The following is a 25,846-nucleotide window of genomic DNA, read 5'->3' as shown; positions in this document are numbered from 1 at the left end:
GGGATAATATCTGGCTAGGTGGTCATTGTCGGGAGATAATTCACCGACAGGGAGTTTAACCACCTTACGTAATAATCATCCACACCAAAAGAGTATGAGTCACACTGGAAATGTTCAAACTAATGATTATCAACGTCCATTATGGGTAATATTGGAGGATGTTTGTTTATCAACGTCATTAAGGGTAATATACAACCTAATGTTGTTTTCAGACTGGCAGCTACAAAGCCACAGGCTACCATTCATTTCCAATGGAAGCCAGCGACATGAAGGTACAAAGCCACAGGCTACCATTCATTTCCAATGGAAGCCAGCGACATGAAGGTACAAAGCCACAGGCTACCATTCATTTCCAATGGAAGCCAGCGACATGAAGATACAAAGCCACAGGCTACCATTCATTTCCAATGGAAGTCAGTGACATGAAGGTACAAAGAGACGCCCGACATTTGTAGCTGGCTAGCTGCTACACAAAATCTACAAATCTACAATCCGAGTTGAGCGTGCGTGCGTGCGTGCGAAGATTACTTAAAAAAATTATAATAATAAAAAAATATATATATATAATTCTTTTTTGATATACACAGGTTTAATGTTTGTCTTTAGTTCAATGTTTTGTAAACGCCATTGACAATGAAGGGAAAATTTACATCATAATGTGCCTCATTACGTCATAGCGTTTAATGTTTGTGTTGGCACCGTTTGTTTTATATCACCTAATCAACATGAGTTAGACATTAATATATTAGCGCCCCTCACTTCACACGGGTGTGATTTTTTACATAATAGGTAGTTAAACAACTAGGCAACTAGTCAACTAGTAAACTAGGCAACTAGTCAACTAGTAAAAATCACTAGATATGAAAGCCCTAGTGTGCGTGCGTGCGTGCGTGCGTGCGTGCGTGCCTGCGTGCGTGCGTGCGTGCGATGCATGCGTGAACTCACTCTTTGATGCAGTGGTTTATGCAGGTGTGAGATGTGTGCAGGGTGCCCGCTCTGATGCCCGTGTCCACAGGTGGCGCTCTTGATTGGCAGCTCCTCTGTGCTCAGCAGTGAATGGTAGAGAGGCTCCATGCCTGAGATTGGCTCAAGGTAGTAGGTGTCACTGGAGTTCAAGGATATGAGCCCCCTGGTGGACGGAATTGAAAAAGAAAAAAGGAATTGTAAAAACACGGCCCCCTCATGTAGGTTTATGCCCGACTCACACGTGCACAACAGATTGATGTATGCTTGTTGTATGAGATGTATAGCTGATGCAAGCTCGCAATGCATTTCCAATGGGAGTCACATGGTTTAACACAACATTTGTGTTGTATGAGGGGGAGGGGGGCAGTCGAAACACAGCCGAAAGCCATACAACACAAATGTTGTGTCAAACCCTGTGACTCCCATTGGAAATGCATTGCGAGCTTGCATCAGCTATACATCTCATACAACAAGCATGCATCAATGTTGTATGCTAGATGTAAAGGTGTGAGTCGGGCCATAGACATCAACACACTGGTTCCTCTTGTGACCTCCGTAGGTTGATAATTGTTCATGAGTGGCTGCACGGAGCTTCACGTATCCAGACTGTAATTGTAGGAATGTTCTCTGTAATCACACTTTTCCACAACAAGCCTGTAAAATTACCCTGCTGCAAAATGCTGCACTCAAACACGCGCTACGGACAGGACACGTACATTGACCCGGGCGGGGGGTGGAAGCACACCGCTCGACCCCGACACGCGGACATCTCTTTGCATCATGCATGTGCTTCAAGCTTTGAGTAGAGACTCTGCACAAACATCACGTTTGTCTGCTGTATACGTTCTACGCGTTACAGAACACCAGCGTATTTCTGACCCAGATTCGAGGCCCAAATGCACCTGGCCGACCGTCAGCTGATAACGGTGGAGGGTCTGGACTCTCTGGAGCAGTGCAGACTGGGAGGATCACACTCGAATAGAGATGCCAGGAGGAAAATCGTTTAAAACCCATTTTGGGCGGGAACCCCTTTTGGTGTTTTAAACATTATGTTATAATTTAGCTATTGGAAAATAGCAGATCTACAAGCTCATAGCGCGCCACCGAGTGGCGCGCTACGAGCTTGTAGGTCTGCTATTTTTGAAAAATCGTGAAAATATTTATTTCAGAAAACTGGAGGATTTAGAAGATTTTTTTTTTAATTTGGAGGTCAGGCCTAAATGGGTTCAAATCAGCAATTGTTGATAATGATGTTATCAAAGGTAGGTAGGTAGGTAGGTAGGTAGGTAGGTGCGTAGGTAGGTAGGTAGGTGCGTAGGTAGGTAGGTAGGTAGGTAGGTGCGTAGGTAGGTAGGTAGGTAGGTAGGTAGGTGCGTAGGTAGGTAGGTAGGTAGGTAGGTAGGTGCGTAGGTAGGTAGGTAGGTAGGTAGGTATGTAGGTATGTAGGTAGGTAGGTAGGTAGGTGCGTAGGTAGGTAGGTAGGTAGGTAGGTAGGTAGGTAGGTGCGTAGGTAGGTAGGTAGGTAGGTGCGTAGGTAGGTAGGTAGGTAGGTAGGTGCGTAGGTAGATAGGTAGGTAGGTAGGTAGGTAGGTAGGTAGGTAGGTATGTAGGTAGGTAGATAGGTAGGTAGGTAGGTGCGTAGGTAGGTAGGTAGGTAGGTAGGTAGGTAGGTAGGTAGGTGCGTAGGTAGGTAGGTAGGTAGGTAGGTAGGTAGGTAGGTATGTAGGTAGGTATGTAGGTAGGTAGGTAGGTAGGTAGATTGGTAGGTAGGTAGGTAGGTAGGTAGGTTGGTAGGTTGGTAGGTAGGTAGGTAGGTAGGTAGGTAGGTAGGGGATTTATAGTGCTAGGTAGGTAGGTAGGTAGCTAGGTAGGTAGGTTGGTAGGTAGGTAGGTAGGTTGGTAGGTAGGTAGGTAGGTAGGTAGGGGATTTATAGTGCTAGGTAGGTAGGTAGGTAGGTAGGTAGGTAGGTAGGTTGGTTGGGGATTTATAGTGCTAGGTAGGTAGGTAGGTAGGTAGGTAGGTAGGTTGGTTGGGGATTTATAGTGCTAGGTAGGTAGGTAGGTAGGTAGGTAGGTATGTAGGTAGGTAGGTAGGTATGTAGGTAGGTAGGTAGGTAGGTTGGGGATTTATAGTGCTAGGTAGGTAGGTAGGTAGGTAGGTAGGTAGGTAGGTAGGTAGGTTGGTTGGGGATTTATAGTGCTAGGTAGGTAGGTATGTAGGTAGGTAGGTAGGTAGGTATGTAGGTATGTAGGTAGGTAGGTAGGTTGGGGATTTATAGTGCTAGGTAGGTAGGTAGGTAGGTAGGTATGTAGGTAGGTAGGTAGGTATGTAGGTAGGTAGGTAGGTAGGTTGGGGATTTATAGTGCTAGGTAGGTAGGTAGGTAGGTAGGTAGGTTGGTTGGGGATTTATAGTGCTAGGTAGGTAGGTATGTAGGTAGGTAGGTAGGTAGGTAGGTAGGTATGTAGGTAGGTAGGTAGGTTGGGGATTTATAGTGCTAGGTAGGTAGGTAGGTAGGTAGGTAGGTAGGTATGTAGGTAGGTAGGTAGGTAGGTAGGTAGGTAGGTAGGTAGGTAGGTTGGTTGGGGATTTATAGTGCTAGGTAGGTAGGTAGGTAGGTAGGTAGGTAGGTGCGTAGGTAGGTAGGTATGTAGGTAGGTAGGTAGGTAGGTAGGTTCGGGATTTATAGTGCTAGGTAGGTAGGTTGGTTCGGTTTTGCTAGGTAGGTAGGGTGGTATAGTGCTAGGTAGGTAGGGTGGTATAGTGCTAGGTAGGTAGGGTGGTATAGTGCTAGGTAGGTAGGGTGGTATAGTGCTAGGTAGGTAGGGTGGTATAGTGCTAGGTAGGTAGGGTGGTATAGTGCTAGGTAGGTAGGGTGGTATAGTGCTAGGTAGGTAGGGTGGTATAGTGCTAGGTAGGTAGGGTGGTATAGTGCTAGGTAGGTAGGGTGGTATAGTGCTAGGTAGGTAGGGTGGTATAGTGCTAGGTAGGTAGGGTGGTATAGTGCTAGGTAGGTAGGGTGGTATAGTGCTAGGTAGGTAGGGTGGTATAGTGCTAGGTAGGTAGGGTGGTATAGTGCTAGGTAGGTAGGGTGGTATAGTGCTAGGTAGGTAGGGTGGTATAGTGCTAGGTAGGTAGGGTGGTATAGTGCGTGTGTCACACTAAGCTGGTACGAAGCACCTGCTTTACTGCATCAAATACACACCGTCCGTGAATCATGAACATAATAAACATACACAGCTGCTAGACATTAACACTTGATTTTGACAAGTCGTTGCTTTCGTTTCAAACGGTGACAAACTTCTAACTTTAAACTCTTATTTGGAGCAACGTCTTGTGAATGTTGTATAAATCACTGATTTACCAAATTTTTTAGACTTTTCAAAAATTGCTAGAACATTTTTTTGGTAGTTTTTTAGTGTGATTCCTCATATCTAAGTCTTGTATGAATACAACTGTGTAAGTAAAATAAATCTTGTTGTAGCTGCTAACTTTATTTTGTAGCGAGCATCAAAAGCTAAGTGTCAAGAGTCAGTTTGTATCTCCATGTCGCTGGCTTCTATTGTAATTGTAAATAAATTACGGCCTGTGGCTTAGTAGATGCCAGTGGTGGAAAAAGTACTCAATTGTTTTACTTAAGTAAAAGTACCAATACTGCAATTTAGAACTACTTCGTTACAAGTAAAAGTACGGAATTGAAAATGTACTTGAGTAAAAGTACAAAAGTATCGGCATCAAAATGTACTTACTGTACTAAAAGTAAAGGTATTCATATTGCAGAATGTCCCATTTCACAAGTTCAAAATGTGTAGAAAATCTATTGAAAATAGCCGATCTACAAGCTCTCAATGCGTCGCAAGAAATGTATAGGGTTGAAAGTTTTCAAATAATTGTAGTGAAGTAAAAGTAAAGATTTTGGCTCCGAGATGTAGTGGAGTAGAAGTAAAAGTACTGGAAATTGGAAATACTCAAGTAAAGTACAAATACCTCAAAACTGTACTTAAGTACAGTACTTAAGTAAATGTACTTAGTTACTTTCCACCACTGGTAGATGCTAGTGTGAACACAAGCATAATAATGCAGACATGTCTTAAAATAATCCTATAAAACAAGCGACTACTGACTAGGGATGGTGAGAATTCAGTTGTAAATCAATTGTCACTAATGGAACACTGCTGAGACTTATTCTTATTGGCCTGGACTCACAGCTGGATTTAAATGCATTTCAAATGATGTATCATTCCTGACTGAATCAAATCCAATACATTTTATTAGGAGCATCAGTAACCATGGCGACCCCTGCCACAGTAGAAATCCAATTGGAACGTTCAATACACCAGGCGTTCCACATTAAACTTTATTCCGGGGCAGGCAGAACAGTGAAAATTTAAAGACATGTGCAATTGCTGCCTGTCTCCCCAAGGCGGATCAAACGAGTGTGTTTTCATGAAAATCCAAACTCGCTCTGGGCCCCCTCAAAAACCCAATAACCAAGTCTAGTTAAAAAGACAAGTTTTGACAACTGAGGTCCAACTCTCTCCCTCTGATAATGTCTCTGCCTGCAGTGCTGCTTTAACGCAATAAACTGTAGACGTTTTTGAATAACAGCATAACATTTAGAAGTCCTATTTCGGTGTTATTAGTCTTTCTGTAGCCTCGGAAACCCAGACGTTTTTATTTCCAGGGAGAAAAAAAAAGTCTGGGTCCGAGTCCACTTCAATTCGGCATAGAGTACCGCAAACATCTCTCACTCTCTGCTGATTTCTGATCGTCTGCACCTTTGTTAAATTGACACACACGCACACATGTACACACACACACACACACTCCTCTCTCTCTCTCTGTCGCTCTAAGTAATTAGTCTCATGTCGCGCAGCTGCGCATAGTTTCTCCGCTGCCTATGCCATAAAAAGCATAGGTGAGTTCCAGGCTAGTCTTTCTGTTACCGTCATTAGACTCATCAGCACATGCACTGACGAGAGCATGAATACATCAAACACTCATGCTTACAGGGATTGCACAGATTTACAGAAGTCAAAACGCAAATCTAGACCATCTAGACCATAAATATGGTCTAGATTTGCGTTTTGACTTCTGTAAACCTGGACAAAAATATTTTGTCCTAACAAAAACCCTGTATTTGCCGGTGCCCTACCTCAGAGGTTTGGTAGACAAAAGCACATCAATGACGGACGGAACAGGTCTCTTGCTACAAGCCCGAGGCTATGTTTTGTGAGGTCAATAATTCTAATGGTTACTAGAGCCTGACGGAATCGAGGTTTTTCCTGACATATCTGCCATTATTTGGCTTTTTGTCATGACATCAGTATTGATGTAGTCCGAATATATGCCAGTTCTATCAGAGCACAGGTGTGTTGCTACTAGGGCTCTCACGATTCCAAATTTAAGTTGCTATTTATGCTATTTTTGAAAAAAAGTTTGAAAACATTTTAAAGTCAGTCAATCGTTGATTGACTGACTTTAAAATGTTTTCAAACTTTTACAAAAAAATAATTGTGATTATCTCAAATAATTGCGATTAAGCGATTATACAATAATTGTGACAGGCCTATAGTTTCTACATGTTCAGTGAGTTTCATGACATTAATTGTCTCCACCAGGCCGAAGGCATAGGGAGAGAGAATGTTTTGCACTCCGTCCGTTCGTCTATCTGTCCATCCGTGTGTGTGTGTGTGTGTGTGTGTGTGTGTGTGTGTGTGTGTGTGTGTGTGTGTGTGTGTGTGTGTGTGTGTGTGTGTGTGTGTGTGTGTGTGTGTGTGTGTGTGTGTGTGTGTCCGTCCGTCCGTCCGTTACCAGCTAATCCCCGGCACCGTTAACCCGGTTGATGCCAAACTTTGCACACACACTTCCTGGATGCCAACAATTAACCTCTGCCCCAAATTGTCCAGAACGGCCTATAGTGCCACCAGGAAGACGACTTTTGTAAAACACATTTTTTTATATTACTCCAGATTCTGTCCAAAAATCCGGCAAATCGTTACACACTCTATAGTCATGTGCTCAAGACGGATCTGTCTCATATTTCATATTCCATCCTAATTGGCTAACATTGGCTTTCAAAGTTTGCAGGATTGGCCCGTTTGTAACAAAAAGCGTCAAATCATGAACGCAGCATGCAATTTATGTGAGATATTTCCCGCACTTTCCTACTAGGCTGAGGAATAAATCCCACCCTTTTCACATTGGCCTTTTATAGCACCACCAACAGGTGGATTTTTGCAAAACACATTTTTGGAACAAAATGCCTCAAATCAAAGGCGTAAGAAGAAATGGCACCCTTTTCACATTGGCCTATTATAGCGCCTCCAGGAGGCCACAACCTGGTATATAGTTTTTGTATTGGCCTACAATATTGTCTATATACACACATTCATGAATCCACTTGCTGACCAGCTGTCAGTATTTATAGGGGTTTAAATTTTCATTATGCTTTAAGTAGCATGTGACATGTAAAACTAGGGGGTTTTCATGATTTCTGACTCCATTCCAAGCATTAGTTTTGAAAATTTGAAAATCTTGCCTTATTAGGATGTTAATAGTATGGTCACCCCTATTGAAAAAAAGAAAAACTCAATGCCGACAGCCGGTCAGCAAGTGGATTCACGAATGTATGTATATATACAATATTTTAGGCCAATAAAAAAAGACTATATACCAAATGTCCCACTTTTAACAAAAGAAGACCATGATGAACATACCTGACTCCTGAACATGTGCTGAGGACCACCCAGGAGTCTGTGTGTCCCTTCACATCACCCTGGTAGAAGCAGTGGTCCTGGAAGACAACGCAGCACAACATCACTATGTCATCAATACTATCATCAACGTTTATGTACACAGATCCTCCATCCAGTGATCAGGTTTATGTACAGAAAGTCCTTCAGTGTGTTTATACCCCGTGGGTACTAGTGTACCCACGGGGTAGTTTGACGGGTGGAAACGGGCGGAAAAATATACCTTTATAAGTTAACGGGTGCGGGGACGAGCGGAACGCAACAAGGTTGACCTTTTTCAGCAACGAGGTTGACCTTTTTCAGCAACAAGGTTGACCTTTTTCAGCAACGAGGTTGACCTTTTTCAGCAACGAGGTTGACCTTTTTCAGCAACAAGGTTGACCTTTTTCAGCAACGAGGTTGACCTTTTTCAGCAACGAGGTTGACCTTTTTCAGCAACGAGGTTGACCTTTTTCAGCATGATAAACAGCAGCTTAGCTGGGTGCTTCTCAATAGCAGAGACAAGTTAAGTCCGTCACATGCCCAAGGAATCGTCAGTGATGTCACATCACTGCCGATTCCTTCGTAATAGAGCGCTGAAGTCCTGACGTCACTCGCTCTGGTTCACGGATGTAATGTTATTCTCTATGGAGAATAACATTGGGTCCAAAAATAAACAAACTGTCTCTGCAAAATTGTCGGGGAGGTGTCTCTGTATCGTTTACGACCGTCAGTCAGTCATATTTCATGTAGTCTGTTTCTAAGCAAAAATTTAACTAATTCAGCAGCAGTAACAGTAGCGTTTTCTCTCAGTCAGTTGATTCTTCATATCCATATTGTGAAAACCATGGAGAGCTCCGTAGATTTAGAGTTATTCCGATTTTCTGTCCGCCTGTATACAAGAAGTGAACGGCAGTGCGCGTGCGCGAAACCGGCCTAGGATCGCTGAAGAAGGAAAGGCCCAAGCAAAAAATTAAATAAATGAAAAATAAATCAGCGATCCCGTTTGATATCAATAATAAAGCTTATATGACGGAACGTTCCGCCAGAAGCAGTTTCCGGTTGGATTCTATATGGCGGAATGTTCCGTTCCGTCACGAGCAGTTTTTGTGTTAACATAAGCAAAGCCCCACCAGCATATTGAAGTGTGATTGTGTTGTGCGAGTCTATTGGGCATTAAATCGTCAATGTCAATTTCTTAAGTAGACATTGGGAACGAGGCCCACTTTCATCACAGGGAAACATCTAGTTTCCTTTTAAGCCACAAGAAGTGTCAATTCTGAACAGTGGAGGTGGAATGTGATTATACCACACACTGTAGAACTCTGCAAACACTCTCTGTACAAAAATAACACGCAAGTTTGGCATCCTGAAAACACTGGAGTAGGACTAATCTCTATACCGTAGAGGGGTTCTCAAACTTTTTCACGTCAAGGACCCCCAAATTGACACTAATTAGCCCCGCGGACCCCCGTTTGATAGGATATGCCCTTAGAGTATATATGAATAGAGACGTCACCCGAGTTCTCCTCCCATCCACTTGCATTAAGTTGCTCAAAAGCGCATGAGGCGATTTCACTCCTCCTTCCTTGTAGGAACAGAGTGCATTCTGGGATTGATTGGGCCAAACTCATGAACACGCCTCAGGGTTTCCTCCGGGTGCCGTCTCTATTCATATATACTCTAAGTATATGCCAGGGACCACCAATCCACCATAAGAGAAGATGTTTACGGCTCTAGCAGTGATTCTCAAACATTTTAATTTCAAGGACCCCCAGTTTGATGACATGCATTAGGCTACGGACCCCCATTTAATGGCATTTCTATCTCTGGGATACAAATGGGTCCATTTGGTTCCATTTGTAGACTCTCAGAGTTACAGACCCATAAGGGTCCATTTGGTTCCAAACTATCATTTAGCTGGGTGGGGAGCCCCTGGAACTCCCTCAAGGACCCCACTTTGAGAATCGCTGCTGTAGACTCACTATAACATCACTATGGTCTAGGCATGTAGCGATACACTCAACTCACGATACGATACGATATGTATCACAATATGAGGTTCACGATACGATTTGTCACGATATTTTCAACACAATTATTTTCCAGACAAATGACCACATTTTTTTTTTATGATTTATCTTCCCCCCCAAGCTTTTTTCACAATTTTTATTTAACTACATTGCAAACATAATTGCCTTCCTTGATGTATTAATGAGCATCAATAACGACCATCACCTGGGCACAGTCAGACACATACAGCTCCCCTCTGCAGGCATCTACTACTGAAAGTGACTGCATGGAGTCTGCTCATTTCTCTCCAAAAGCATGTGAATATGATGGAATATGATTACAGCTCACATCACACACTAGCCCCCCCTTTTTTAAATCGATCGTCGGGATATAATATCGATATATCGCGATATACGATATATCGTTACATGCCTACTATGGTCTGGAAGTCTGGAACACCAACACCTCTATACTGTTGTGCTGCGTCAACACGGGCTGTAGCCTGATGCAAAGATACAGTCTACCATTCATTTTCAATGGAAGCCAGCGACATGAAGACACAAAGATACATCAGACGTTTGTAGATGCTGCAAAAGCTACAACAGCTACACAAAAAATCTGTATCTTTGAATCTTTTGCACCTGCCAGAAAATCGGTATCTTTGAATCTTTTGCATCTGCCAGTGTGAACGCAGCATTAGACTCACTAGTGTTTGTTTTTGATTTTTGGAGAGAGGTGTGTACTTTAATGCTTGATTGTTGTATCTTTATTTTTATTATTTTCATTATTAGTATCACTATTATTAGTATTTTGTTAGGTGTTTCAGTGCAGTTGCTTCTGGTCTTGATGTAGTGTTTGAGTGGTTTGGAGAGCATTTTTGTTTTGTTGATGTTGTAAGTGTATTGTTCTGTGTCGACATGTTTAATGTATTGTTTTGTCTATGTATACTGTATTCATTGTGTTGTGCCCGAGGACCCCCTCTAAAACGAGATGATACATCTCAAGGGGCTATCCTCTAAAGGAAATAAAAATTTCAATATACTATAACGCCACTATGGAGTAAATTAGACTGTTTAAAAGGATTTGTTTAAAAGAGCACCAGAAGCACCAGAGTGTGAAATTATCTCATGTGTTTGAACAGCAGACGATGGTGCTCGGCCCTAGAGAACAGCAACACACCAATCAATTGACAGGAAGAACATTGCCTGTCAATCTCAGCCCTGCAGTCTCACTTCATTCATTATCAGTCTCATTTCATATTAATTTTCAGTCTCATTTCATATTAATTTTCAGTCTCATTTCACATTAATTTTCAGTCTCATTTCATATTCATTTTCACTCTAATTTCAAATGCATTTTCGGTCTAATTTCATATTTATTATCAGTCTAATTTCATATTTATTATCAGTCTCATTTCATATTAATTATCAGTCTAATTTCTTATTCATTTTCAGATACATTTTCAGTCTTATGTCATAGTGCTGGAGGTGAGAGTCAGTACAGTCAACAGTACAGTCAGTGATGTCATCATGTGAAGTTTTGTACAGTACACACAGTGTATACATCCATTCACAGGGAGTCTCTCCTGAGTTGATCGAACCACTGACTGAATGTAACTAGAAAGATGCAGGTGTGGTTCAAGGTTCAAGGTTGCCTATCTCTATAGGAATATTGTTCAATTAGAAGAGAGTGTGGTTGCCTATCTCTATAGGAATGTTTTTCAATTAGAAGAGAAAATGAAGAAAATGCCAGCACTCAATATATGTCCTTTTTTCACATGATTTCTTTACCTCTGACGAGCAGACAACGTAGGCGTTTGGGCCTGGTCGGCCTTCCTCCGCGTTGTGACAAGACAACAGGAAGTGAGGTATTCATATATGAGATACAATCAAATGCAATTGAATACAGGTGTCAACTGTTATCATCTTGCAAAATGTCAACATGGAGACTCTATTTATGGTACCAAGACAGGATAAATATCATGTGAACACGAATAAAGAAATGGTAAAATGTAAATAACATCACAAGGAGCTATCATAATGTCTGGGGCCGGCCCCTAAAGTGCCCGGAAAGTTAGTAGACATAACAGACATTAATGAACTCACAATTTGAACCTTTACATGTTAAACCCAAAGTAGACCTTTGGAAACAATCCAGATCTGATCTGCTCGTCAGAGGTAAATAAATCTATGTGAAAAGGACATATATATTGAGTGCTGGCATTTTCTTCATTTTATCAGGGGTGGCAGTGACTCAGGGGTAGAGTTGCCGGATGGTAACCGGCCGCAAGGTCGCCAGTTCGAACCCGGGCTCCCCCAGAGTTAGTGTCGAAGTGTCCTTGAGCAAGACACTGAACCGAATTGAACTGAATTGCTCCTGATGTGCTGGTTGGTGCCTTGCATGGTTTCCGCCACCATCAGTGTATGAATGTGTGTGTGAATGGGTGAATGTAATAGCCTGGCTTGGCCAGCCTCATAGCGGATATTCACTGAAGATTCTAAGAATCTTCAGTGAATCCCCGCTATGAGGCTGGCCAAGCCAGGCTATGAATGTAATGCACAATCTATGTAAAGCGCCTTGGATAAAGGTGCTATATAAATGCACCATGGAGCCTTGCACCTAAAAGCATTATTGCTTCTCTAACCTGGAGTGTTGTGGGTTGTCTGCTTCAGCAGTACTCTCTTCTCAGTTCAATTAGAAGAGACACATGTTGTTGGACAAGAGGCCAGGGATCATCTGTGCTGTATGGAGGTTTGTTTGATGTTGTGAGGTGGTAAAGCCTGGAGAAAACACTACGTGCATGTGGACCTTTGTGTTTGATGTTGTGAGGTAAAGCCTGGAGAAAGCACTACAGTACATTATGTACATGTGGAGCTTTATGTTTCGAACGGAGAACCTTCGCAATACCTTTATAACATGTGCTTTGAAACAATACCAACAGCCTTTTGTAAGTGAACTGGAACCATTTTGAATAATAAAACATGTTAGTCTTTAATCCGCGTTGCCTGCCTGAGTCGAAAAGTGCGTTCAGACTTGAATTTAAATATTCACCTCGGTTCGCCCAGTTTTTGCTCTAACCATCCAAGTCTGAATGCACCTTTAACACTCAGATCAGTAGCCTATAAAGCACTGGCATCTAAAACAAACAAAACAAACAAATAAACATCATTGGAGCGCATTCAGCTTATTTGCATATCTAAGCAATCTAATCTAAATGAATGGCTGTCCAATTATCTCATTACAAATGCAGTTCAATTTGAACATCAATTGAACGCCAATTGTCTGGAACTAATGTTGTAGCGTGAAGCAGCAAGTCAACAATCCAATACAGGTTATAGATTAGTGCTCAAAAGGCATTATAAATGTTTACCCTTTAAACGGTCTAGGTGAAAGAAAAGGTCATTATGTAACAATCGCTGTGCTGTTGAACCCTGACAATTAATTATAATGAATTATATTTATAATAATCTTTCCAAACAAAGTTACAACGTGCTTCACGGCTGTCAGAATCAAACAACAACAGCATAAATAAACACCAGAGGAGAGGAGAGGACTGGCGGTTCAGATGAGGTTATAATCATGTGGGTTGGTGTTTTGCACGCAAGCACGCACGCACGCACGTACGCACGCACGCACGCACGCATGCACGCACGGGAAACAGAGAGTGAAAGAGTGTTTCTATTCCTCTATGTAAAGAGCTACATCCTGTCATAGATGTGTCATTGAAACAGACGTGTTCTTTGACTATATATAGGAGTGTCTATTTGTACATCTCTAAATGTTTTGATGAATTGAACAAGGTGGACCCTCTTGTAAACAAGTGTAATGCTTAATTGGGTTGTTCACTCACAGTTAACAGTCTTTGTATTGAGTTTGTGCTTGAAATGTACTGTAATTCTGCAAACTGTTAATACATATTTCAATCAATCAATCAATCAAAGTTTGTAAGATCTGAGATAGAGAGAGAGAGACAGAGAGAGAGATAGAGAGGGGGGGGGGGGGGTAGGCTTACAGTGTAATTGGTGGCTGTGGTCTCAGGCTCTCCATCGACGTAGCGCGTCTCTGTGAACTCTGACCCCAAGAGCTCCCTGTGAGGAAGAGGAGGGAGATGAAGAGAGAGATTATGATTCTAAATGTGTTTACGCATAAAGACAGTTCTGTGAGTCAAACACTGAGGTTGATGCCATTCCATTGCTCAGCTGTACAGTATGTACTGTATGTATGTATGTATGTATGTATGTATGTATGTATGTATGTATGTATGTATGTATTGGATTAAAATGGGTGAGGTTTAAAAAAGGCAAAAGCAAGGCCTGGGCCATGGCTCAGTGGTCCAGGCACCTTGGCTGGTAATCCAGTCTGGCAGTGTGCCGCGGGTTCGACTCCCGATCCCGACAGCCATTACTGCAGAGTAATCTAGTAAGAGAGTGGTGACACGCTTTGATCTCGCCGCAAAGCGGGTACCTATGGGCGATAGTTCCAAACATTGCTCCTATGGCTGGAACTATTCCATTGAGATAGAACTAGAAAAAGTGCCCTTCTGGGCACAGGTCTCCACCAGGAGGATGGGACTGTGTGAGATGTTTGGCAAAATGTTTAGGATTCATTTAAACATGTTTTTGAGGCATTTTGTTCCAAAAATGTGTTTTGCAAAAATCAACCTGTGGCGCTATAACAGGCCAATGTGAAAAGGGTGGGATATATTCCTCAGCTTAGTAAGAAAATGTGTGAAAGATTTCACGTAAATTGCATGCTGCGTTCATGATATGAGGCTTTTATTCAAAACGGGGCAATCTTGCAAACTGTGAAAGCTAATTATAGCCAATTAGGATGGAATCTGAAATATCCGACAGATCCGACTTGAGCACATGACCATAGAGATAGTGTGTAACGATTTGTGAGATTTTTGGACAGAATCTGGAGGAGTAATATCAAAAAATTTGTTTTACAAAAGCCGGCCTCCTGGTGGCGCTATAAAAGGCAGATGCGGAAAATGCAGGTCAACGGTTTGTCCTTGGCCTCTAGGGAGTGTGCATGCAACGTTTCACGCAGATCGGTGCAGTTTTAGGTAAGAAATGTGAAAAGCTGCCTCATGGTGGCGCTATAACAGGCCGTTCTGGAAAATGTGGGGCAGAGGTTCATCGTTGGCATCCAGGGAGTGTGTGTGCAAAGTTTGGCATCGACCGGGTTAACGGTGCCGGAGATTAGCTAGTAACAGACGGACGGACACACACACACACACACGGACACACGGACGGAGTGCAAAACATACTCTCTCCCCATGCCTTCGGCCTGGTGGAGACAATGAGCACTTCCGCATTCCATTGTTACAATGAGAGTCAACGGGAGTGTCATTACTAGATTACTCTGCTTTGCTGCATGTCTTCTCCCCATTTCCTGTCAGCCTACTGTCTGTCCCTCCATAAAAAATATAAAATAAAGGCGAAAGCCAAAAAATAAAAAGGCAAAAGCATGCTTTATTGCACTGGCCACCCATCCTGTCTGACTGGATGGAATAAGAAACAGGACTGAAGGACCATCTGGTGTCAGTTCAGTGTTGAACCAGCAGGATGGAACGTCTTTCATCTTGATAGTTGTAATGTACGCGTTCACCGTTCATAAGAAGAGAGTCAGAGAAAACTACAAGTTGACTCAGTTATCTCAACGCCTTGGTTGTATAATCTGATTCTGAACCACTTCAATTCACTCCTCACTTTATCTCAAGTCACGCTGCAAAAGTCGCCTCGTCTGCACAATCGCTGGAAGTTATTGAAGTCACATAAAGATGGGGTGCCATAGTTTTGTATGTGTCTATGGAGATAACAATAGACCTCCGGGTGTGGTTATAATATGCAAATGTGTCCTCCCTGACATTTGGCTCAAAAAAATATTAACCCATTTAGACCTGACGTCTAAATAAAAAGAACGTTCGCTCTGAAAGAATATATACCTATTCAAAGATTTGTGCCGCATTTTTACGATCTTTCAAAAATAGCAGACCTACAAGTTCATAGCGCGCCACTCGGTGGCGTGCTATGAGCTTGTAGATCTGCTATTTTGCAATAGCTAAAGTATAACAGAATGCTTGAAACACCAAAAGGGGTTCCCGCCCCAAAAGAGGGGCGGCCCACTGGACATTACGTCAAGTGGCCAGTCCAGGCCTGATAATCACCGACGAGTTTGCAAAGCTGTGCTTCGAACGATGATGTCATGTTGTCCTGTTTAACTTTCAATGTGATCTATCCATGCCGATCGTGTTTACGTTTACAAAGGTGCCGGCGGAAGTGTCGTCCTCTTTCAGAAAGAGGGGGGTAGAGTAGAGGAGGAAAGGCCTTCTTGTTCTCTGCTGCCAAAGGCCGCCAGGGGTACTTTTATCTGCTTGCGTCGAGGACCGCTGCGTGCGTGCGCTGCGTTGGATTGGGTTTCGTTCCATGGGAGCTGACGCAAGGGGAGAAATTTCTCTCACCCTCCATTCCTTAGCACTTCCTGTGTCGATTACGTTCGACTCTGTAAAGCACTTTATAGTGACACACTAAAATCAGCCCCCGCCCCCCTTATTATCATACAACAACAGCTGTGGATGCGGCTTCAGTTCAGGTGGGTGGTGCTAAGGTGAGAACCAGGTACACTTAATGAACTGGTGGGTGTGGCCACATAAAAAAACATAGTTTTAATACTTTCTGAATCTGTACACGTTTTTTTGAGAAATTAAAATACAAAATAAGAGTGAAAATATCAACATTACAAGCCCCAATCTCAAAAGGTGGACTAAATCTACCAAATTTCAAATTGTACTATCTGGCATCACAATTACGAACTGTGTGGACCTGGCTTCAAAGAGACAACATAAAACCAGCTTGCTGGGTAAATATAGAACAACAAATGGTCAAACCAACTACATTGAGCTCAATTCCATTCATAGGATCATTAAAAAACTTGCATAAGATCACAAAAAATCTAATCATCTGCCACACATTTGAGTGCCTGCAGGAAAGTCACAAGTTGCTAGGACTCCGCCCCATCTTATATAAACACACACCACTATGGAATAACCCTCTAGTACCAGAACATATAAGATATGGTATTATTGCAAACTGGAAAGAAAAAGGACTCACAGAACTAGGTGATCTTTGCAATAAAGAGATATTTGCAGACTTTACTTTCATTAAAAAACGGTATCAGTTACCCGGAACACATTTTTTTAAATTTGTACAAATAAGGAGCTGGGTGAAGGCCAACACGGATACAAATTTTCCTACCATTAAGGAAAGCCCCATAGAAAAGGCTATATGGAATGCAAAATCACAAAAAGGATTAATTTCAGAACTATATAGTATATACTACTATGAATGGTGAAATAAAACATAATTCCGAACAGAAATTAAAATACAAAAAATGTCATAATACCATCATGTTTTATGTTTTAGGGGGGCGAATCACAGCACCCCATCTTTAAACGAAAAACAGTTTAGAAGACTGAGGGAGACACAAAACGGCCCTTTGAAAGTTGACCTTTACAACGAAGAAACATTGATCAATTTGTGGCCTTTCGGATTAACAGGTGACATTTGTCGCGTCTCGGCGGCGGGGCACACAGGATTTGGATGTCAAAATGTCAGACTGTGTCTTGGTGAAGGAATACTTCAATGTGGTCGACAGCCTGGCATCAGTTCTTCCTTCATGTTGTGGAAGCCTGGGTGGAAGTCTGAGGGCCGTAAGGTTACATCCTGTGTTGTTTTCGTCGACTAAAACTAAGACGAAAATTGTTCGTCGACTACCTTTTTTCATTGACGAAAACTGAATGGAAACTAAATGAAAACGAAGCTATGATGACTAAAACTAAGACTACATATATAGACAATTTCGTCAACAAATAAAAACTAGACTAAAATGTTAGGAAGGGACTAGTGGACAAGAGATCCACTATAAGTCATTTTACAATTAGTTGCATGCTGAAAATAGCTGATCGGCTATTTTCAGCAAGTGTAAAAACTGTCTTTGCGACGACACCAAGAACCGCCAAAACACATTTTAGTCGACTAAATCAACTGTAGATTTAGTCGACTAAAATCCTATGATATTTAGTCAACTAAAACTAGACTAACACTAAGATATTCCAGGTGACTAAAATATGACTCAAACTAAATGAAAACTATTCAAGAGACTATGACTAAAACTAAAATCAAAATGTGCTGCCAAAAACAATACTGGTTACATCCCAGGTTCAGGGTGGACGTCTGAGGACCTTCGTGTGTCACTGAGTTACTAAACAACAGAGGAACCAAGCACCAACAGACAAATGGAAGATGGACATGAAAAGATGAGCCTAATTCTGGTTCCCGGGGGCCCTATTGTATATCCATTGCAGGGACTATCATAATGGAACATGATCCAGTTTCCATATCCATTTTACTGCAGACAATTTGCTCCGTTGTAATAAAAAAACAGATTGTCTTGCTCAGCAGTTGTCTAAAGTGAATTCCATGGAAATCGTAATCGCTGATTGATTTCTTGTGGCACGTCAAGTTCTCTCAGGGTTTTAGGGGAATGGTGGAGATAAAACCAAAACACTGGCCACTAAAAGGCATTTTCCAATTATAGCGTTTTTTTTTTCATTTGTCCTTTATTATTCAATAAAACTAAAGAGGTAGATGAGAGTATAGCGAGACCACAAGGAATCCAACACACTCACGATGATCTGCATGCGCACGCACGCACGCACGCACGCACGCACGCACGCACGCACGCACACAGAGGAGTGTTAACTCCGGTGAGATCAGATCAGTGGATGTGAAGGAGTGACATTTGGGAAGGAAACAGCTGACATTTATGGAGGAAGATGGTTTGCTCCTGACAGCACAGAATACACCAAACATCATGAATACTTAACCCATTTTGGGCGGGAACCCCTTTTGGTGTTAGCATTATGTTATGCTTTAGCTATTGAAAAATAGCCGATCTACAAGCTCGTAGCGCGCCACCGAGTGGCGCGCTACGAGCTTGTAGGTCTGCTATTTTTGAAAAATCGAAGAACGACTGACAGAAACATAGCTTTTTCGGAAAACTGTCAGGATGTAGAAGACATTTTTAGATTCTGATCTCAGGTCAAAATGGGTTAAACACTTTTAGAGACAGAAAGAGCAGTGACAGAAAGAGATGAAAAGGGAAGAAAAAACCTTTAAATGCAAATGATACTACTAACTGTATCTGATGGTGAAAACAAGCGGCATCAAAATGCAGAAAGCACTGATCCTGCGATGGCGCACAGAATAATGAGGGTGACAATTCCTCTCAAAGCAATGCAAAGTTATTTCTCTTTCATGTTTATGGCTTATCTATCTATAAATGCACCACATCTCTGTCTGTGTGTACGTCTGTAACGCACGTATAACTCGAGAACCGTTCGTCCCACCGACTTCACACACACACGACCAGTGTTGGGAAAGTTAATTTATTTTACAAGTAAGACGCGCGAACGCGGGAAGCGAACGCAGCTAGTAAATTGCAAAAACAACAATTAGAATAAATTACGTAATTTTTTAAGGTTTTTTTAAGTTCTCTTTTTTTTGTGTTTTTTTAAGTTAAGCTTTTTTTTAAGTTAATTTTTTTTTTAAGTTGTTTTTTTTCCCCCCTTTTTTAAGTGACACACACACACACACACAGACGCACAGACAGGATCTGCTGGGTCTCATAGTAAATGCTCACTGCGTTCGCAATGAACTAGTTCAGTTCACAGTTCAGAAATTTAAAAAGGAACTAATTCAGTTCATAGTTCATAATTCAACATTTTGAACTAAAGTTCATGGTTCCAAAAAATGAATTTTTCGTTCGTTCTTTTTCTTTTTTTTCTTTTATATTATTGCCACAGCCTATAGCCATTTGCGCACCAGCTGAGAGACAGGGATTTAGAGAATGCTGACAGGCACTCAAATGAGATGTTAACGTCCTGTAAGTAGACTTAGAAATAAAACTAGTGTTGACTAATCAATACAAGTGGCTCTTATTTTGATGAGGCAGTTTCTGCACAGGAAGTCCATTCTGGACAGGGCCCCGTCCCCTGCCCCATGGTCCATATTTGGGCATGCCTGACATCCCAACACTCCATATTTGGGCATGCCTGACACATAACTCCATATACAGGAATAAAGGGGACACAGAGAGACAGATACAGAAATCTCCATATATTGACACGGGTACAACGGGTAGTGCATAGCCGAGTGGGGCATGGATCTCCAACTCCCATCGTTACAATAACTCCATATAAAGGGCATAAAAGGGACACATACATAATAACTGCATGGGGCATTAGGCATGTAACGATATATCGTATATCGATATATATCGATATTAATCCCGACGATATGAATTGATTCATTGAAATAAAAAAATCGATTTAAAAAAAACAAAACAATTATTTTTGGGGGGGGCTAGTGTGTGATGTGAAATGTGAGCTTTAGTCATATTCCATCATATTCAAGTGCTTTTGGAGAGAAATGATAGTCACTTTCAGTAGTAGAGCACTGTAGAGGGGAGCTGTGTGTGTCTGTGACTGTGCCCAAGTGATGATAAGGAAGGCAATTATGTTTCTGCACTGTCAAAAGTAATGCTACTTTTTTGCAATGTAGTTCAATAAAAAATCTCAGGGGGGAAGATAAATTATATAAAATAAAAATAAAAATATATTTTTTAATATCGTGAAAAATCATATCGTGAACCTCATATCGTGATACGAATCGTATCGTGAGTTGAGTGAATTGTTATGCATTTCCAACTTGCATCGTTCCAAGTAGGCCAGTGCCCAACGGGCACCACTCTAGTTGTGAAATAATAACAATGATGTGTAACATAGTGTATATGCCTCGAGTCCACACACACACACACACACACACACACACACACACACACACACACACACACACACACACACACACACACACACACACACACACACACACACACACACACACACACACACACACACACACACACACACAGATCCATTCAGACAGAACTCACTACCACTAATCTGGGTCCATCAAACTCTTATCGGTGACTTCTTCTTCACCCACGCATCAAGTTCTCTGTGAAGACACATCATCTCACTCTGACATCCACTAGTGCTCATTAAAAAATAAAGGGGGTTAGATGGATGTTACGACAGCATCGTCTGCACACAAACCCTTTGAGCTACTGCTGTGAACCCACACTGCTGCTGCTGCTGACAGTCCTACTGCTGTGAACCCACACTGCTGCTGCTGACACAGTCCTACTGCTGTGAACCCACACTGCTGCTGCTGACACAGTCCTACTGCTGTGAACCCACACTGCTGCTGCTGACACAGTCCTACTGCTGTGAACCCACACTGCTGCTGCTGACACAGTCCTACTGCTGTGAACCCACACTGCTGCTGCTGACACAGTCCTACTGCTGTGAACCCACACTGCTGCTGCTGACAGTCCTACTGCTGTGAACCCACACTGCTGCTGCTGACAGTCCTACTGCTGTGAAAACTGCCGTTCAAACAACAGGTTCTTTTGGAGGCCAGTAGGAGAAAGTAGAAAGACGCTCTGGGGTCAGCTGACATCATTGAGCTCATCATTGAGAGAGAGAGAGAGAGAGAGAGAGAGAGAGAGAGAGAGAGAGAGAGAGAGAGAGAGAGAGAGGGGGAGAGAGAGAGAGAGAGAGAGAGAGAGGGGGGGGAGAGAGAGAGAGAGAGAGAGAGAGAGAGAGAGAGAGAGAGAGAGAGAGAGAGGGAGAGGGAGAGGGAGAGAGAGAGAGAGAGAGAGGGAGAGGGAGAGGGGGAGAGAGAGATGAATGTTCAGGAAGACAAGAACCAATATTTATCACCAACAAGGATGGGTGGAACACAGTGAAACAAGTCTGATTCAACTGTCAACAGTTAACGACACACACACACACACACACACACACACACACACACACACACACACACACACACACACACACACACACACACACACACACACACACACACACACACACGCACGCAAACAAAAAGAAAGACAGACAGACAGACAGACAGACAGACAGACAGACAGACAGACAGACAGACAGACAGACACAAACATGAGAAATGAGTAATATGTAACAGTGAAAATATTCTCCTCGGTGAGAGAAGGACCTGTTCGTTCTAGGGAAACCAAGAAAGCAATTAATACTGAAGCCACATGTAGCTTCCCGAGTGTACATGACATGTTCCATCGAGGCCTAACGACAAAAAACAACAACAAGATGGTTGTATTGATTCATTGCTTCAGGGGAGGAACAATTTAGCTGTGAAATGTGATATCTCCCTCCAACACCAGAAACATTAGGTCTCTTGTCTCGACAACAAATCCTGTGATGCACAGTACAAAGTTACATAAGAAGGAGAATTGTGACTTGTTTTCTTGTTTGCCAGCAGCAGGCAGACATCCTACATGGATTTTCACTTAATCCATTCTGACCTGAGATCAGATTCTAAAAATGTCTTCTACATCCTGACAGTTTTCTGAAAAAGCTATGTTTCTATGTCAGCCGTTCTTCGATTTTTCAAAAATAGCAGACCTACAAGCTCGTAGCGCGCCACTCGGTGGCGCGCTATGAGCTTGTAGATCTGCTATTTTTCAATAGCTAAAGCATAACATAATGCTAACACCAAAAGGGGTTCCCGCCCAAAATGGCATAATAACCCTCACTGGTAACCCGTCAGTTTTTGATATTTTGCAGTAACTTGTATGTTTTGCTTCTCACCATGAGACCTTGAACATTGGAATAAAAGTCAAGATTCTTTGCCATTATTTGCCGTTGTAGTTGTATATGTAAATATATGTGTAAACTAAATATATATATGTATGTATATAAAGTCCCAAAGATGGAAGAGAGTGGAACGCCATGTTTGAAGGCATGGCTTGGAGGCCACTCTAGCTAGCCTAGTGGTTTGAGAGATTTAGAAAGTAATCACACAATTTCACAAAACGTAACGTAATGATGTCAAGGGCTGGCATCACCAAAGATGGGATGTGACAGAGACAGTAGCTTATCCAGGGCGTGAAATGAACTGTTTCAGAATTAAGAAGCACCAGAATAAAATTAGGACCCCCCCCCCCACCCTCAAATATTTAAGGAGCAGTAATGATGTTTTACATTCAATATTGGTATTACACTTGTAGCCTACAGGACATTTGGTATGAGAGATACTATTTTTGTTTAAGAAGCGCCAATAAACCATTTGATAATAGAATAATTAAATTATGCTTTTTGACATGCTCAGAAATGTATGCTCTATAAGTCAGATTAAATCATATCGCCGGCTGGAACTGGCCCGCGACCGTTTTGGTCGCGCTGTAGCAATTATTTGCAGTGGCACTGGTGCTCCCAATTATATTTTTAGGTCGCACAGACCTAAAAATTCTTCGCTTCGGCGTAATTTCACTTCCGTATTTCCTAGTCGCCTATTCGCGGTGTGCAGTATGTGGAAATGTCCATATTGCCTGTATTGCATGGTTCAGATTAGAACATACTGGTGATTATGGGTTTTTAAGATTTGAAGCGGGTGGCATCTGTGTCAGTTGTTGCAGGATGTGGCTGATGGGTGTCGTCGTGTCATTTCACAGAAACACTCCTAACGCTTGCTGTTGTGATTAAGGTGAGAATATTATTTCAGAGAAACTCTTCTGTTGTGTTTAAGGTGTGAATGCTGTTGCTGTTGTGTTTAAAGCCGCATCCAGACAAAGACATTTTAAGGTGTATCCGCTAAAAGGCTTGTAATTAATTTACCGCCAACACCACCCTGAAGGACCCAATTACTTTGAAAGGCATTTTACTCGGAAAACGAGAAGCAGGAGGTTAATCGCTATGAAACAAGTCCTGCGAATGTTCTTTAATTCACCCATTTAATTCACGGGTGATCATATCGTTTAGAGAAGAGGTGCAAAATGAGGAGCAAATCAAGCTCGTTTTGATCCAATAAGAAGAATCTGAGATATTACGATTCTAAAAACTGCGTTCCCATAGACACCATAATCCAGCGGAATTTTCACTTCGTTTTTTTGTTTATTTATTATTTATTTTTTCGCACCCGAACCGAAGTGTTATGAGCGCATAGACAACACAGTTGTGAACCGTAATCAATTTATATTAAAAAAGGGGCAAAAGGCGATCTCGGCACGGAAGGGCGTTTGGACCAGAAGGCAGCAAAAGGCGATCTCGTCTGTAAAAGAGTTAACGGTGCCGGCGAACAACAACAAAGATGGCGCCGCCCACCAGCGGTGCGTTCGTGCTGCAGAAGCTACTGATCGTGATGGGGCTTTCACAGCAACAGCACTGCTCCTATACCAACATCGTCGGTTTTGCTTTGTTTTTCAAATGTATGTTTTAAATGTAAGCCTATGTATTGTTTTTACATGTGGACCCCAGGAAGACTAGGGCCTCGCTCACACCTAAAGACACACGCAAGACACACTTGTGTCCTGTGTCTTCTATGTGTCATGGCCGCCTCAATGCATTTACAATGGGAGTCACATGGTTGGAAGACACAACCTTGTTGCATGGGGGGGGGGGGGGGGGGGGGCAGACAGCCATGACACACAGAAGACACAGGACACAAGTGTGTAAAAAATGGTGCATTTATATAGCGCCTTTATCTAAGGTGCTTTACAGAGATTGTGCATTACATTCACCCATTCACACACATTCATACACCGATGGCAGCGGAAACCATGCAAGGCACCAACTAGCACATCGGGAGCAATTAGGGGTTCAGTGTCTTGCTCAAGGACACTTCGACAGTAACTCTGGGGGAGCCCGGGTTTGAACTGGCAACCTTGCGGTTACCATCCAGGCACTCTACCCCTGAACCACCGCCGCCCTGTGTGTCTTAGGTGTGAGTGAGTAGCCTGGCTAATAAGCCAGACTCAAATGACACTGTCGTGTGGTATTTGAGTCTGGAGATGCTGTGTATGGATCTTGTTTCCCGGGGGGCGGGTTCAAACATTTTCTCTTTGACGCAATTGGTCAGAGCTACTGTCAGTCAAAGGTCTCAAGCATTGAACGTCACTGTACCAAAGCCCGCCCATATTGCATACCGTGTCCCGATTGGCCACACCAGTTCTCTGGTGTAGGAAATGGGCGTACAATTGAGCCTCTCCAGACCGTAATCCGCCGGCAGGCAAAATTTTTTTTGCCAACGGCTGATTCGGTCTGGCTTATTAGCCAGGCTAGTGAGTGAGGCCCTAGCGGTGCTTTAGGCCAGGGCACAGCTAATGGGGATCCTACCAAATAATAATAATAATAATGATAAAACCATTTATTATTGTTTACGACGTCGCATGAGTTCTATGCACATGCTCCATGTCTTCTATCTCTCTTTTTGGTGCCGTGTTTTCAGTGGTTTCTTCATGTGGTCACACACTTCATGAGACGATTCCATGTGCACGGTAAACATTATACAACCTCAATGCGGTATTTCTAGTTTTTTTTCTTTCTTCTATATTTGGAATTCATGCTGTACTTGTCTGTCTGTCTGTGTGTCTGGTGGCTTTTGAAAAGGCGGGCTTTGGTTTGGAGTCCTGCTGATGGCTCTGACAGGATTTTATGGGGTGGCTTTGGAGCTGCAGATCACAGCAGGGGGGGGGGACAGTTTGTTTAAGTCCAGGTTTCTGCTGCCTGTGTTTGAGCCTGCTGGCGGAGAAGGTCTTTGTTAAAGTCACACTGTGACACTGTGACATTTCTGAGGTCCCTTCGTCTCACACAGTAACCACTGCATTGGTAGAATGACTGTTGATATGTCATGAGGTTTTTTTTAATTGGACCCCGTTCTATATTTAATAATAACCACAGACACACACCCCATGAAGCACAGGCACAATGACAGGACTGTGGAGCGATTGTTAATTCAGTCCACTTGGCTGTAGAAACAAAGTGGTCACTGGCCAGCTGATACAGCACGCATGCACGCACGCGCACGCACACACGCACACACACACACAGAGAGAGAGAGCTGACAAGTGACAACACAATACACCATCATAGAGCCCCGCTGTTAGCTCTGTCTGCATATGAACTTGTGCCAAGAGCTGGCTGAGAGAGTGTGTGTGTGTGTTTTCTATCCTACTGATGGAAAATACACACAT

General features: G+C 42.6%; 1 protein-coding gene across 1 annotated transcript in view; it reads right to left on the bottom strand.

The window, feature by feature from the left end:
• The window catches only part of adam19a (ADAM metallopeptidase domain 19a), a gene marked incomplete at its 5' end in the record, with an annotated part of 45,640 nt that extends 29,716 nt beyond the window's left edge, over positions 1 to 15,924 (bottom strand). Inside the window, 4 exons of the mRNA XM_079491339.1 lie at positions 946 to 1,129; positions 7,685 to 7,761; positions 13,725 to 13,800; positions 15,854 to 15,924. Of these exons, the coding sequence (XP_079347465.1) occupies positions 946 to 1,129; positions 7,685 to 7,761; positions 13,725 to 13,800; positions 15,854 to 15,924 (408 nt within the window). The remainder of the gene's footprint in view (positions 1 to 945; positions 1,130 to 7,684; positions 7,762 to 13,724; positions 13,801 to 15,853) is intronic.
• Positions 15,925 to 25,846: the final 9,922 nt, after the last annotated feature.

Source organism: Electrona antarctica, assembly GCF_951216825.1.
Source record: "Electrona antarctica genome assembly, chromosome: 21".
Lineage (NCBI taxonomy): Eukaryota > Metazoa > Chordata > Actinopteri > Myctophiformes > Myctophidae > Electrona > Electrona antarctica.
This window is presented reverse-complemented; position numbering and strand designations above follow the sequence as displayed.